Below are 14041 nucleotides of genomic sequence, written 5' to 3' on the forward strand. Positions count from 1 at the left end.
TTTTTACTCCTGAACTTATTCAGGTTTGTCATCACAAAGGGTTTTAATACATTTCAGCTTTCAATTTTTAATGAATTTGTAAAAATGTCAAAAAACATAATTCCACTTTGATATTATGGGGTATTGTGTGTAAGCCATTTTAAATTCAGGCTGTAACACAAGAAAGTGTGGAAAAAGTCAAGGGATGTGAATACTTTCTGAAGGCACTGTAGGTTGAAAACGTCAGCTGGTCAGCGCATGCTCTGAGTACACGTCCTGGTATTCTGTCTGGCTCTGCAGCCTTCAAACCACTAATTACAGAAGAATTCAAGACAAATATAAAACCTTGTCTTATATTTATTTACTTCAGAAAACAGTTCTACATTTAAAAACAGAATTCATTAAAAAATCTAATACAAATTCCTGTACAATAGGGACATTTCAGACCATAATTCTAAAGTGAACATGCTTCCTTCCCTGCTATTCTGCAATGCAACCTATAATGCCACACTGCTTTGGAACAGTTGAAACAAGGGGAATGTATTTAATGCTCGAACAGGCTTTGACTTACTTCTTCAGTGACATCACTGACTACAGTCTATGGAAACCCATTCCATCCAATGTCAGACTACTATGAATTTAGGTTTCTATGAAAACAATGTGCAATAAACATCCCAATAAAGACATGGAATGTAACCATTGCTAGACTACTAAGTGGTATGAATGTGTCATGGTGAATGAATGTTAGTTTGTTTGACTCCATGTCTAAGTTAACCCAGCATGAGGAGTTACTGAAAGTAGACTTCTTCAACTGGCCCAAGTAGGCCCTCTAGAGTTGATATGAGGCTGGTACAGCTATGTCTGTGCTACACTAACCTTATCCCCAGGCTAACAGCTAGAGAGAGACACAGCTGGTGGACAAGACTAGTGCTACAGTATATCCACTTTGTGCAGTTATCATTCAAACCAAGTCATTCCTTTAACACTGAATAAATAAATAAACACACACACACACACACACACACACACACACACACACACACACACACCTTATTAGGTGTTTTTACCACAGTGTAGACTGAGTTCAACAGTCCTTTGAGGAAAACAAACAGATGAACAACAGATAAGACGATCCAACTAAGTGGTAATAAGGGAAATGCAGTGAGTGTAGCCATAGTAGTGAACCATTTAAACCACCAGTGGTGCCATAAGGACCGGGGTGGTGGTGGTGGCTGAGGGTTCGATGCCCGGGACCAGGGGCCGTTCTGGGTCAGGGGGAGGACAGACCTTGTTGAAGCGGAGGTCCAGGATGTGTTTCTGCAGGTGTCTGATCCAGTCCTCCTGTACTGACTGAGATCCATGGAACACTGCCTCACAGAACCTGAGGGATGGAACAGAACAGAAAGCAAGAGAAGGTTGGTTAATATTAATATACAAACAGACCCGCGCTTAAACCACTTTCTGTGAAACATTGTGGAACCTGTAGTGCAGAGACCCTCGTACGATGCCAATAATAAATCATACAAGTGTGTGACCTCGGGCAATCTGAGTTCAGCGTATATTAAACTATCAGCATTTTGGCAATCAGCTCACCTGCACTTGAGGGTGTACTCTTTGCCCACTTGTTTGACCAGAGGAGTGGAGGGAGGCCTGGGAACCAGGGAAGGGATGTTTCCTGACCGGGGGGGTTGTGGAGAGCTGCCGTCCCCCTCTGCTCCCTCCGTATGGGCGGTGTGTTTAGGGACCCGCCGCTCAAAACCTGGCAGACGGGTTGGAAAGGGGTTTCAAATCAGAGTCTACCATAGCTCAACGTTGGTTTTATCAGAGGGCAAACAGGTAGAAAGTTCTGTAGGGGGTGTGTGTGTGTGTGTGTATATGTGCACATGCACGTTTGAGTCGGTTTCCATCTCTCACCTCTAGGAGAGCGTATGTGGTTGAAGTCTCCTCTAGCCCCCTGGGACTGCGTATGAGTGACGGTATGATGGTGATATGACGAATGTCCCGTATCCCCCTGTGACCTTTGACCTTGAGCTGCCCTGGACAAACCCCCGGTGACCCTGGCCACCTCTCGGCCCGCCCTGCGCCCCAGCCCCACAGCCCTCTGGGCTCCCGAGGGGAAGGAGCTTGAGTCTGTGGAGGGAAAGTGGGACGGGGCGTTCCTCTGGAAGGGGAAAAGAAATCAAGTGTTGGTGAAATAGTTTTCCCTCTAAGTTGGATTGGTAGTAGAAATAGCATACAGCACACACACAGACTGATGTTAGCAACTACAGACCACTGTTATTCTATTGGTGTCAACCTGCCACCAGCTCTCAATTTAAATCAATATCTGTCCACTCATCTCGTCTCCCCAAGCCTCAGCTACTGTTTAGAAAAGCAAGGACGAAACCCAGCCGCTCTCCGAGACAGAGTTGAAGCACTCCTGTCACAGAACTAAGCAGCTGGAAAGTGCCTAAACGTCATGCACTTGAGGGGATGTGATTGTCACCTGCTTTTAATCCAAGATTCGGTGATCAGCCCCACTGCCACAGAGCAATTAGATCCAAACCTAATGGGCGCTATACTTAACCAATAAGGCCAGAGGGGGTGTGGTATAAGGCCAATATACCACAAACCTCCGAGGTGCCTTATTGCTATTATAACCTGGTTACAAACGTAATTAGAGTAGTAAAAATAAATGTTTTGTCATACCTGTGGTATATGGTCTGATATACCATGACTATTAGCCAATCAGCATTCAGGGCTCAAACCACCCAGTTTGTAATAGAAGATGTAACACTCACCTTAAACCTGATGTTGCGGTCACCGTCGCGGTACTGGCGGTGGATCTCCGCGGCCTTGTGGGGCTGCCTCTGGATCCAGGCGCTGAGCAACTCGATGGGGGAGGCCTTCACACCCTCTGCCCTCCACTCCTTAACCCCCAGCTGGCGGAGGTGGGCCCGGGCGTGGCTCGCCAGCGCCGTGCGGTTCTCAAAGTCAAAGCCGCACAGCTCACAGCACGCATCCCCGGCTGGAAGGAGAGAAGAGGACGGGGGGGTTAAAAACAGACGTTTGACAGTTGAAGCGTTTCTATTTCAGCACTAATTACTAGGCAGGTTACAGAGTTGATTTATTTTTTACTAATAATGGAATCAGTCACCTTTGGAAAGAGCTCCTGCTAAATACAATTGCCATCACAGTTGCAATGGAAAACAGTTGCCTGCCACAAATAACCTGGCTGAGATCTGCTGGTCAGGCGGGAGCACTGTTAGTTTACCAGACTGAGAGGATCCATTCTTATCAGGGGAAGGCTTGTCGTTGAGGGAGTAGTCCAGTGGAGGAGTGAAAGTCCTCTTAGAGCCCTGGGGAGCCCACGAAGGCTCCGAGGACCTCCTGTGATTGGCCCAGGCCGGGTCGGCACTGGAGTGAGAGGACGATGGCTCCCTCTTGACCTATAACACAATACATCTTTAATGAGCCATTTCAACAGGTTTTTTGCCATCACAGCCCCCAATCAGAGGAAGGACTGTCAAAGACTTCAGCCACCCAAGTCATTCACTGTTCTCTCTGCAAGTGGTACCGGAGCACCAAGTCTGGGACCAAAAGGCTCCTTAACAGCTTCTATCCCGAAGCCATAAGACTGCTGAACAGTTAATCAAATGGCTGGACTATTTACAGTGACCCCCTTATGTTATTAATAATCACTCTCTTGTACAGGCTTGATGTACACTCACTGGACTCTAACCACACACTCACACATACTACACTCTTGACACGCGCGCATATTGACGACACACACGCGCGCGCATATTGACGACACACACACACATGCATATTCACGCCACATTCACGCCACATACACGGACATACACACATATACACACATGCATATTCACACCACACACAGACATACACACACATGCATATTCACGCCACACACACAGACATACACACACATACATATTCACGCCACACACACACACACGGACATACACACATTCATGCCACACATAGACATACACACACATGCATATTGACGCCTCACACACAAACACGCTGCTGTTACTGTTTATTATCTATGTATAGTCACTTTTCTCCTACCTACATGAACATATTACCTCTATTAGCTCAACTAACCTTCACCCCTGCACATTGACTCAGTACCGGTACCCCTTGTATATAGCCTCGTTATTTTTTTATTGTCGTTTCTGCGTTGTTACTGACGTTAAACAAAAATTCAAAGGGCAGTAAGGCACGTTTCCGCATATGACCAAATTCAATGTTTTTGCTTACTGTTTCATACATGGTCCTTCTGTAGCTCAGTTGGTAGAGCATGGCGCTTGTAACGCCAGGGTAGTGGGTTCGATCCCCGGGACCACCCATACGTAGAATGTATGCACACATGACTGTAAGTCGCTTTGGATAAAAGCGTCTGCTAAATGGCATATATATATATATATATATATATATATATCTGTGCTTTTGCGAAGAAAAATACACATAGCTATGAGGATTCTACATTTAAATTCGTAGCTACATCCATTGTAGCAAGAAGATGACCATGGTGGTCAGGTCAAAAACTAAAACAGTTGACTCATGGCTCGTTGATTGTGAGTTCTCCAACATAAAATCTGCCCCATCTCGATATATACACTGTTCAAAAAAATAAAGGGAACACTTATCCAACAACTCCAAGTCAATCACACTTCTGTGAAATCAAACGGTCCATTAAGGAAGCAACACTGATTGACAATAAATTTCACATGCTGTTGTGCAAATGGAATAGACAACAGGTGGAAATTATAGGCAATTAGCAAGACACCCCAAATAAAGGAGTGGTTCTGCAGGTGGTGACCACAGACCACTTCTCAGTTCCTATGCTTCCTGGCTGATGTTTTGGTCACTTTTGAATGCTGGCGGTGCTTTCACTCTAGTGGTAGCATGAGACGGAGTCTACAACCCACACAAGTGGCTCAGGTAGTGCAGCTCATCCAGGATGGCACATCAATGCGAGCTGTGGCAAGAAGGTTTGCTGTGTCTGTCAGCGTAGTGTCCAGAGCATGGAGGCGCTACCAGGAGACAGGCCAGTACATCAGGAGACGTGGAGGAGGGCAACAACCCAGCAGCAGGACCGCTACCTCCACCTTTGTGCAAGGAGGAGCAGGAGGAGCACTGCCAGAGCCCTGCAAAATGACCTCCAGCAGGCCACAAATGTGCATGTGTCTGCTCAAACGGTCAGAAACAGACTCCATGAGGGTGGTATGAGGGCCCGACGTCCACAGGTGGGGGTTGTGCTTACAGCCCAACACTGTGCAGGACGTTTGGCATTTGCCAGAGAACACAAAGATTGGCAAATTCGCCACTGGCGCCCTGTGCTCTTCACAGATGAAAGCAGGTTCACACTGAGCACGTGTGACAGACGAGACAGAGTCTGGAGACGCCGTGGTAAACGTTCTGCTGCCTGCAACATCCTCCAGCATGACCAGTTTGGCGGTGGGTCAGTCATGGTGTGGGGTGGCATTTCTATGGGGGGCCGCACAGCCCTCCATGTGCTCGCCAGAGGTAGCCTGACTGCCATTAGGTACCGAGATGAGATCCTCAGACCCCTTGTGAGACCATATGCTGGTGCGGTTGGCCCTGGGTTCTTCCTAATGCAAGACAATGCTAGACCTCATGTGGCTGGAGTGTGCCCGCCCGTTCCCCAGACCTGAATCCAATTGAGCACATCTGGGACATCATGTCTCGCTCCATCCACCAACGCCACGTTGCACCACAGACTTTCCAGGAGTTGGCGGATGCTTTAGTCCAGGTCTGGGAGGAGATCCCTCAGGAGACCATCCGCCACCTCATCAGGTGCATGCCCAGGCATTGTAGGGAGGTCATACAGGCACGTGGAGGCCACACACACTACTGAGCCTCATTTTGACTTGTTTTAAGGACATTACATCAAAGTTGGATCAGCCTGTAGTGTGGTTTTCCACTTAAATTTTGAGTGTGACTCCAAATCCAGACCTCCATGGGTTGATACATTTTATTTCCATTGATAATGTGTGATTTTGTTGTCAGCACATTCAACTATGTAAAGAAAAAAGTATTTAATAAGAATATTTCATTCATTCAGATCTAGGATGTGTTATTTTAGTGTTCCCTTTATTTTTTTTGAGCAGTGTATATCTATATATATATATATATATATATATATATATATCTCGATACATACAGTTGAAGTCGGAAGTTTACATTCACTTAGGTTGGAGTCATTAAAACTCATTTTTCAACCACTCCACAAATTTCTTGTTAACAAACTATAGTTTTGGCAAGTCGGTTAGGATATCTACTTTGTGCATGACACAAGTCATTTTTCAAAAATTGTTTACAGACAGATTATTTCACTGTATCACAAATCCAGTGGATCAGAAGTTTACAGTCGTGGCCAAAGTTTTCAGAATGACAAAAATATGAATTTTCAAAGTCTGCTGCCTCAGTGTCTTTAGATATTTTTGTCAGATGTTACTATGGAATACTGAAGAATAATTACAAGCATTTCATAAGTGTCAAAGGCTTTTATTGACAATTACATGAAGTTGATGCAAAGAGTCAATATTTGCAGTGTTGACCCTTCTTTTTCAAGACCTCTGCAATCCGCCCTGGCATGCTGTCAATTAACTTCTGGGCCACATCCTGACTGATGGCAGCCCATTCTTTCATAATCAATGCTTGGAGTTTGTTAGAATTGGTGAGGTTTTGTTTGTCCACCTGCCTCTTGAGGATTGACCACAAGTTCTCAATGGGATTAAGGTCTGGGGAGTTTCCTGGCCATGGACCCAAAATATCAATGTTTTGTTCCCTGAGCCACTTAGCTATCACTTTTGCCTTATGGCAAGGTGTTCCATCATGCTAGAAAAGACATTGTTCATCACCAAACTGTTCCTGGATGGTTGGGAGAAGTTGCTCTCTGAGGATGTGTTGGTACCATTCTTTATTCAGGCTGTGTTCTTAGGCAAAATTGTGAGTGAGCCCACTCCCTTGGCTGAGAAGCAACCACACACATGAATGGTCTCAGGATGCTTTACTGTTGGCAAGACACAGGACTGTTGGCGCTCACCTCGTCTTCTCCGGACAAGCTTTTTTCCGGATGCCCCAAACAACCATCAGAGAAAATGACTTTACCCCAGTCCTCAACAGTCCAATCTCTGTACCTTTTGCAGAATATCAGTCTGTCCCTGATGTTTAGTGGCTTCTTTGCTGCCCTTCTTGACACCAGGCCATCCTCCAAAAGTCTTTGTCTCACTGTGCGTGCAGATGCACTCACACCTGCCTGCTGCCATTCCTGACAAAGCTCTGTACTGGTGGTGCCCCGATCCCGCAGCTGAATCAACTTTAGGAGACGGTCCTGGCGCTTGCTGGACTTTCTTGGGCACCCTGAAGCCTTCTTCACAACAATTGAACCACTCTCCTTGTTCTTGATTCTCCGATAAATGGGTGATTTAGGTGCAATCTTACTGGCAGCAATATCCTTGCCTGTGAAGCCCTTTTTGTGCAAAGCAATGATGACGAAACGTGTTTCCTTGCAGGAAACTCTGGTTGACAGAGGAAGAACAATGATTCCAAGCAACACCCTCCTTTTGAAGCTTCCAGTCTGTTATTTGAACTCAATCAGCATGACAGAGTGATCTCCAGCCTTGTCCTCATCACCACTCACACCTGTGTTAACGAGAGAATCACTGACATGATGTCAGCTGGTCCTTTTGTGGCAGGGCTGAAATGCAGTGGACATGTTTTTTGGGGGGATTCAGTTCATTTGCATGGCAAAGAGGGACTTTGCAATTAATTGCAATTCATCTGATCACTCTTCATAACATTCTGGAGTATATGCAAATTGCCATCATACAAACTGAGGAAGCAGACTTTGTGAAAATTTATATTTGTGTCATTCTCAAAGCTTTTGGCCATGATTATACATACAATAACTTGACTATGCCTTTAAACAGCTTGGAAAATTCCATAAAATGATGTCATGGCTTTAGGAGCTTCTGATAGGCTAATTGACATCATTGCAGTCAATTGGAGGTGTACCTGTGGATTTATTTCAAGGTCTACCATCCAACTCAGTGCCTCTTTGCTTGAAATCATGGGAAAATCAAAAGTAATCAGCCAAGACCTCAGAAAATAAATTGTAGACCTCCACAAGTCTGGTTCATCCTTGGGAGCAATTTCCAAATGCCTGAAGGTACCACGTTCATCTGTACAAACAATAGTACGCAAGTATAAACACCATGGGACACACAGCCGTCATACCCCTCATGAAGAAGACGTGTTCTGTCTCCTAGAGATGACCGTACTTTGGTGCGAAAAGTACAAATCAATCCTAGAACAACAGCAAAGGACCTTGTGAAGATGCTGGAGGAAACAGGCACAATAGTATCTATATCCACAGTAAAACAAGTAATATATCGACATAAACTGAAAGAGCACTCAGCAAGGAAGATGCCACTGCTCCAAAACTGCCATAAAAAAAGCCAGACTACGGTTTGCAACTGCACATGGGGACAAAAATCATACTTTTTGAGAAATGTCCTCTGGTCTGATGAAACAAAAATAGAACTGTTTGGCCATATTGACCATCGTTGTGTTTGGAGGACAAAGGGGAGGCTTGCAAGCCGAAGAACACAATCCAAACCGTGAAGCACGGGGGTGGCAGCATCATGTTGTGGGGGTGCTTTGCTGCAGGAGGGACTGGTGCACTCCACAAAATAGATGGCTTCATAAGGAACGAAAATTATGTAGATATATTGAAGCAACATCTCAAGACATCAGTCAGGAAGTTAAAGCTTGGTCGCAAATGGGTCTTCCAAATGGACAATGACCCCAAGCATACTTCCAAAGTTGTGGCAAAATGGCTTAAGGACAACAAAGTCAAGGTATTGGAGTGGCCATCACAAAGCCCTGACCTCAATCCCATAGAAAATGTGGGAAGAACTGAAAAAGTGTGTGCGAGCAAGGAGGCCTACAAACCTGACTCAGTTACACCAGCTCTGTCTAGAGGAATGAGACAAAAGTCACCTAACTTATTGTGGGAAGCTTGTGGAAGGCTACCCAAAACATTTGACCCAAGTTAAACAATTTAAAGGCAATGCTACAAAATACTAATTGAGTGTATGTAAACTTCTGACCCACTGGGTATGTGATGAAAGAAATAAAAGCTGAAATAAATCACTCTCTCTACAATTGTTCGGACATTTCACATTCTTAAAATAAAATGGTGATCCTAACTGACCTAAGAAAGGGACATTTTTACTCTGAATAAATGTCAGGAATTGTGAAAACTAAGTTTAAATGTACTTGATGTATGTAAACTTAACTTCCGACTTCAACTGTATATCACACACACACACACACTACCGTTCAAACGTTTGGGGTCACATAGAAATGTCCTTGTTTTTGAAAGAAAAGCACATTTTTTGTCCATTAAAATAACTTCAAATTGATCAGAAATACAGTTTAGACATGGTTAATATTGTAAATGACTATTGTAGCTGGAAATGGCTGATTTTTTTATGGAATATCTAGATAGGCGTACAGAGGCCCATTATCAGCAACCATCACTCCTGTGTTCCAATGGCATGTTGTGTTAGATAATCCAAGTTTATCATTTTAAAAAGGCTAATTGATCATTAGAAATCCTTTTTGCAATTATATTAGCACATCTGAAAACTGTTGTTCTGGTTAAAGAAGCAATAAAACTGGCCTTCTTTAGACTAGTTGAGTATCTGGAGCATCAGCATTTGTGGGTTCGATTACAGGCTCAAAATGGCCAGAAACAAATAACTTTTTTTCTGAAACTCGTCAGTCTATTCTTGTTCTGAGAAATGAAGGCTATTCCATGCGAGAAATTGGCAAGAAACTGAAGATATCATACAATGCTGTTCACTACTCCCTTCACAGAACAGCGCAAACTGGCTCTAACCAGAATAGAAAGGGGAGTGGGAGGCCCTGGTACACAACTGAGCAAGAGGATAAGTACATAAGAGTGTCTAGTCTAGTTTAGAAACAGACGCCTCACAAGTCCTCAACTGGCAGCTTCATTAAATAGTACCCGCAAAACACCAGTCTCAACGGCAGGGTAGCCTAATGGTTAGAGCATTGGACTAGTAACCGAAAGGTTGCGAGTTCAAATCCCCGAGCTGACAAGGTACAAAATCTGTCGTTCTGCCCCTGAACAGGCAGTTAACCCACTGTTCCTAGGCCTTCATTGAAAATAAGAATTTGTTCTTAACTGACTTGCCTAGTAAAATAATAAACAAAAACAGTGAAGAGGCGACTCTGGGATGCTGGCCTTCTAGGCAGAGTTGCAAAGAAAAAGCCATCTCTGTCCAGTGTCTGTGTTCTTTTGCCCATCTTAATCTTTTATTTTATTTTATTGGTCAGTCTGAGATACGGCTTTTTCTTTGCAACTCTGCCTAGAAGGCCAGCATCCCGGAGTCACCTCTTCACTGTTGACGTTAAGACTGGTGTTTTGCAGGTATTAACTGTCCAGAGTCATATTTGCTTGCGACGCACATAATTTTATTATCAGAGCGTGCCAGTGGACTTCTGATAAGTATGTTTTAGTGAGAAAGTGTTGGGATCAGGTACAACTATGTTTACCTACCCTCAAAATTAATATTTATGAGCAAATTCCCCCCACCCACAACTTCTCACCTCAATAAAATAAAAAAAATAATTTGAAGGGGTTGGGCTGAAATTGGGGTTGAGAGTTACCCTTTAAGCAGAAGTTATGATTCGCCCCTTAGTGCCTTGCTCGAGGGCACAAGCGCAGCAGGTAGGTAGCACATGATGAGATATTGACGTGACCTCTATTGCCAAATGGACTGCACACATACACGCACTCACCTGGGTGGCATTGGCACTGCCCTCCTTCAGCAGGATGTCTCTCAGCAAGTCGATGGGCGACTCGTTGACAGACCACATGACTCCTAGCTGGCGCAGGTGGGAGCGGGCGTGGCAGGACAGGGCCTTGCGGCTGTCAAAGAACTGGCCACAGAATTCACAGGTGATCATGAGCTCCTGGTCTGAACCTGGGGAAGGGAAAGGGAGGGATTTGTCCCTTGACATGTCAGTGCATTTAGCTATGCTGCATTGACTGAATGGATGGTCAATGGTCTGAGTGCAGTTATTCAATGGTAAAACAGAAAAACACAAATAGAAGAGGGACTTTTACATCAAACAAATTAGAAACCACAGAATGTATACCACTTGGTCAAAAAGATAGGACCCTCATCTTACCGGAGTTGAAGGACTGGCCGTTTTTGGCCCACTTCTGAGAACCCTGAGATCCATTACTGCTGCTGTACCCCCCAAGCGGACTGGAGAACCCCACATCCAGCTCCATCTCCAGGGGCTCCGGCTTGGGATAGACCAGGGTGGAGCCCTTCTTGGCCTTGGACCTGGGATTGTGGCTGGAGGCCAAGGGACTGAGGTGGGCATTAGCTGAGGATCTAGCTGGAGACCTGGCTGGGGCTGGAGACTGAGAAGGGGTCTTGGTGGTTGTGTTACTGGGTCGTACCGATGCAGCAGCCGCAAGCACGCCGCTGCTGACCAGCTGCTGGACCGTGTCGATGGCCGACGCCTTGCCCAGGAGGTCGGTGACGCCGAGCTGGCGCAGGTGAGAGCGGGAGTGGCTTGCTAGGCCTTTGCGGTTCTCAAACTCCTCACCGCACAACACACAGGTGAACTCACCTGTATTCCAAATAATATGTTTTTGATGAATCACTTGAGGTTTTATCATTTACCTTTCTTGTTCTGTTCTTTGAATTGTGACATTCTTTTAAAATGACTTAAAATAAAATGACTAAATTTGACTTAAAATATGACTTAAACTATATGGATGTACCATTCGCAGATTGCCCCTTTAAAAATAACTTGAAACTCACCCGTGCTGAGCCTATGATCCTGTGGAGCGGTCCCTTCTGACGCGGAGGGCTTGGGCCGTTTGTTGGAGGGAGGCTGGTGAAGGGAGGAGGAGGGGGATCCTTTATGTCTAGCAGGCGATGTGGACGAACCAGAGCCGGAGGGTCGTTTGTTAGAGTTAGAAGACATAGAAGGGTTATAGACGTTGAGACCTTCACTTGCTATAGGTTGGAGGTCTTCTGCTTCCATGATCTGGTAGAGGAATTCTATTGGTCCTCCTTTCGTCTCTGTGTTCTCGGTGATGCCGAACTGGCGCAAGTGGGCCCGGCAGTGACTGGCCAGGCCTTTGCGGGACTCATACCAGGCGCCGCACAATTGGCACACATGCACCTCGTCATTGGTGTCCATCGCTGTAGAGGCAGGGGAGGAGCCAGAGACTGGTGTTAGAAAGGCCATGTTATACTTGAGGTTAATAATGTCATTACATAAGAACAGAAATATATATCTGTATACATGTAATGGTACAACGTTCAATTCCACAAATATAATAGGCCTAATATGTGACTTCCTGATGACAAACATCTAATAACGGAACACTTAAAATATCCACTCCAATCGAAAACACCCAGGCTGAGACTTACCCAGGGTGAGAGGGGCATCCGTCTCCTGCGGTGCCCAGGCAGGCTTGGCAGCGGCCAGGCTCGCTCCCCCTGAGGGCGATGGTGTCTTGCCTGCTGTTAGGAACGACGACATGGAAGACTGCCGAGGCTTGGCCAAAACTGTCCCTTTACGAGCTACCTTGGATATATTATTCTGTGGGGTTGTCACTACTTTGACCCTACCCCCAAGAGGGGACTCCTTCTGGGAGATGAGTGTCCCCGACCCCTTGTTTTTTTTGGGTGAAGAGTAGACGGGTTTGGGTGGGTGCATGGAACCGTCCCTGTCCTGAATCAGCTGGTAGAGTAAGTCTATGGGAGCTCCGCTGTTGTCCGAGACAGCCACGCCGAGCTGACGGAGGTGGAGTCTGGCGTGACTAGAGAGACCCCGCCGTGTCTCGAAGTAGGTCCCGCACACCTCACACATAACTGGGGCCGGGGCTGAGGGACAAGAGAGAGAGGAGGGAGGGAAGAGAGGAGGAAGGGAAGAGAGGAGGAAGAGAGGAAGTGGTGCAGAGGAAATAGTACCAGTGAGTGTAAATCCAGAGACATTCTGAATCTGAGGCAAAACTATGCTTCTTATCAAAAATGGTTCCAACTGACTCAGACTATAATTCATGCACACCTTCTCTTTTCCTCTTTGTTCTTACCCTCTTCTTTTGTGTTCTCCATGAGTGCGGGTGACTGGATGACTTTGATTCCAGGGTTGAAGATGGAACTAGCCTAGGATGTTGTCTTCTTCCGTACATAAGATAATTGAGAGGGGGGAAATTGATAGAAAACATATGGTGTATGTTTTAGCAGCTCATTGGTTAGAATAGAAAGTAACTGAAACAGCATTCCGCATCCAGTCAATTCAGACCACTCTGATTTGGTCCAAATGTAAGTTACCAGTAAGTTCCAACTCGAGGGCTGTCAAACTTCTTGAATGACACTCAGACCAGCAACAGCAGTTGAGCTGAGTTCCCTTTCAATAGATGTAAACAGAGATAGGAGTTAATTTGCTCAGATTGTAAGATAGATATCAAGCTAGCTAGCTAGCCATAACGATTTGAAAATACAACTCCACAGCTTGGCTATCAGACTCAATTTAGCAAAAAAGAATACGTAAACTGGTATTGTAGTTTGTTAGCTAAATGACTGCACTTTGCTAGCTAACGTTAGCTTGCTGGCTAGATAGCTCGGTTTGTTGAAAGCTGGATTGGTCAGAGAAGAGGATACTTCACAATAAGACATGATAGGTAGCTAAGAACTTAACTAGCTAAACAGACCATAACTGACCGAAAATATACAATATTATCCTCTTGAATAATTTAACTCGACAATTTAACCCATGTTCCACCATCAGCTCCTGCGAAGAGTTTTCAGCAATCGTTTCCGGGTCAAAATATTTACTCATACAAATTAAAAGTCCTTGTTTTAAATCCATCGATTGAACATTAAAAAAGTATAATATAATGTGGTGTCATTCAACAGCAACACGTTTGTGTATACATATTGTAATATCAGAAAGTGTTTTG

General features: G+C 45.1%; 1 protein-coding gene across 4 annotated transcripts; it reads right to left on the bottom strand.

Annotated features, from left to right (window-relative positions):
• Positions 1 to 318: 318 nt before the first annotated feature.
• Positions 319 to 13902, bottom strand: LOC118381119 (protein Wiz-like). 4 transcript variants are annotated; one of them, XM_052509602.1, is made up of 12 exons: positions 13803 to 13902; positions 13413 to 13488; positions 13172 to 13256; positions 12507 to 12962; positions 11889 to 12275; positions 11242 to 11694; positions 10849 to 11033; positions 3233 to 3407; positions 2760 to 2986; positions 1894 to 2140; positions 1573 to 1738; positions 319 to 1360 (listed from the first exon to the last, which is right to left on the bottom strand). In XM_052509602.1, the coding sequence occupies exons 3-12, from the start codon at positions 13191 to 13193 to the stop codon at positions 1168 to 1170; spliced, it is 2511 nt and encodes an 836-aa protein (XP_052365562.1). In that variant the 5' UTR covers positions 13194 to 13256; positions 13413 to 13488; positions 13803 to 13902; the 3' UTR covers positions 319 to 1167. The 4 variants fall into 4 exon arrangements, with proteins under 4 accessions (XP_052365562.1, XP_052365561.1, XP_052365563.1 ...); XM_052509601.1 differs by having other exon boundaries at positions 13172 to 13259; XM_052509603.1 differs by having other exon boundaries at positions 13147 to 13259.
• Positions 13903 to 14041: the final 139 nt, after the last annotated feature.

Source organism: Oncorhynchus keta, unplaced genomic scaffold (genome assembly GCF_023373465.1).
Source record: "Oncorhynchus keta strain PuntledgeMale-10-30-2019 unplaced genomic scaffold, Oket_V2 Un_contig_4759_pilon_pilon, whole genome shotgun sequence".
Taxonomy (NCBI): domain Eukaryota; kingdom Metazoa; phylum Chordata; class Actinopteri; order Salmoniformes; family Salmonidae; genus Oncorhynchus; species Oncorhynchus keta.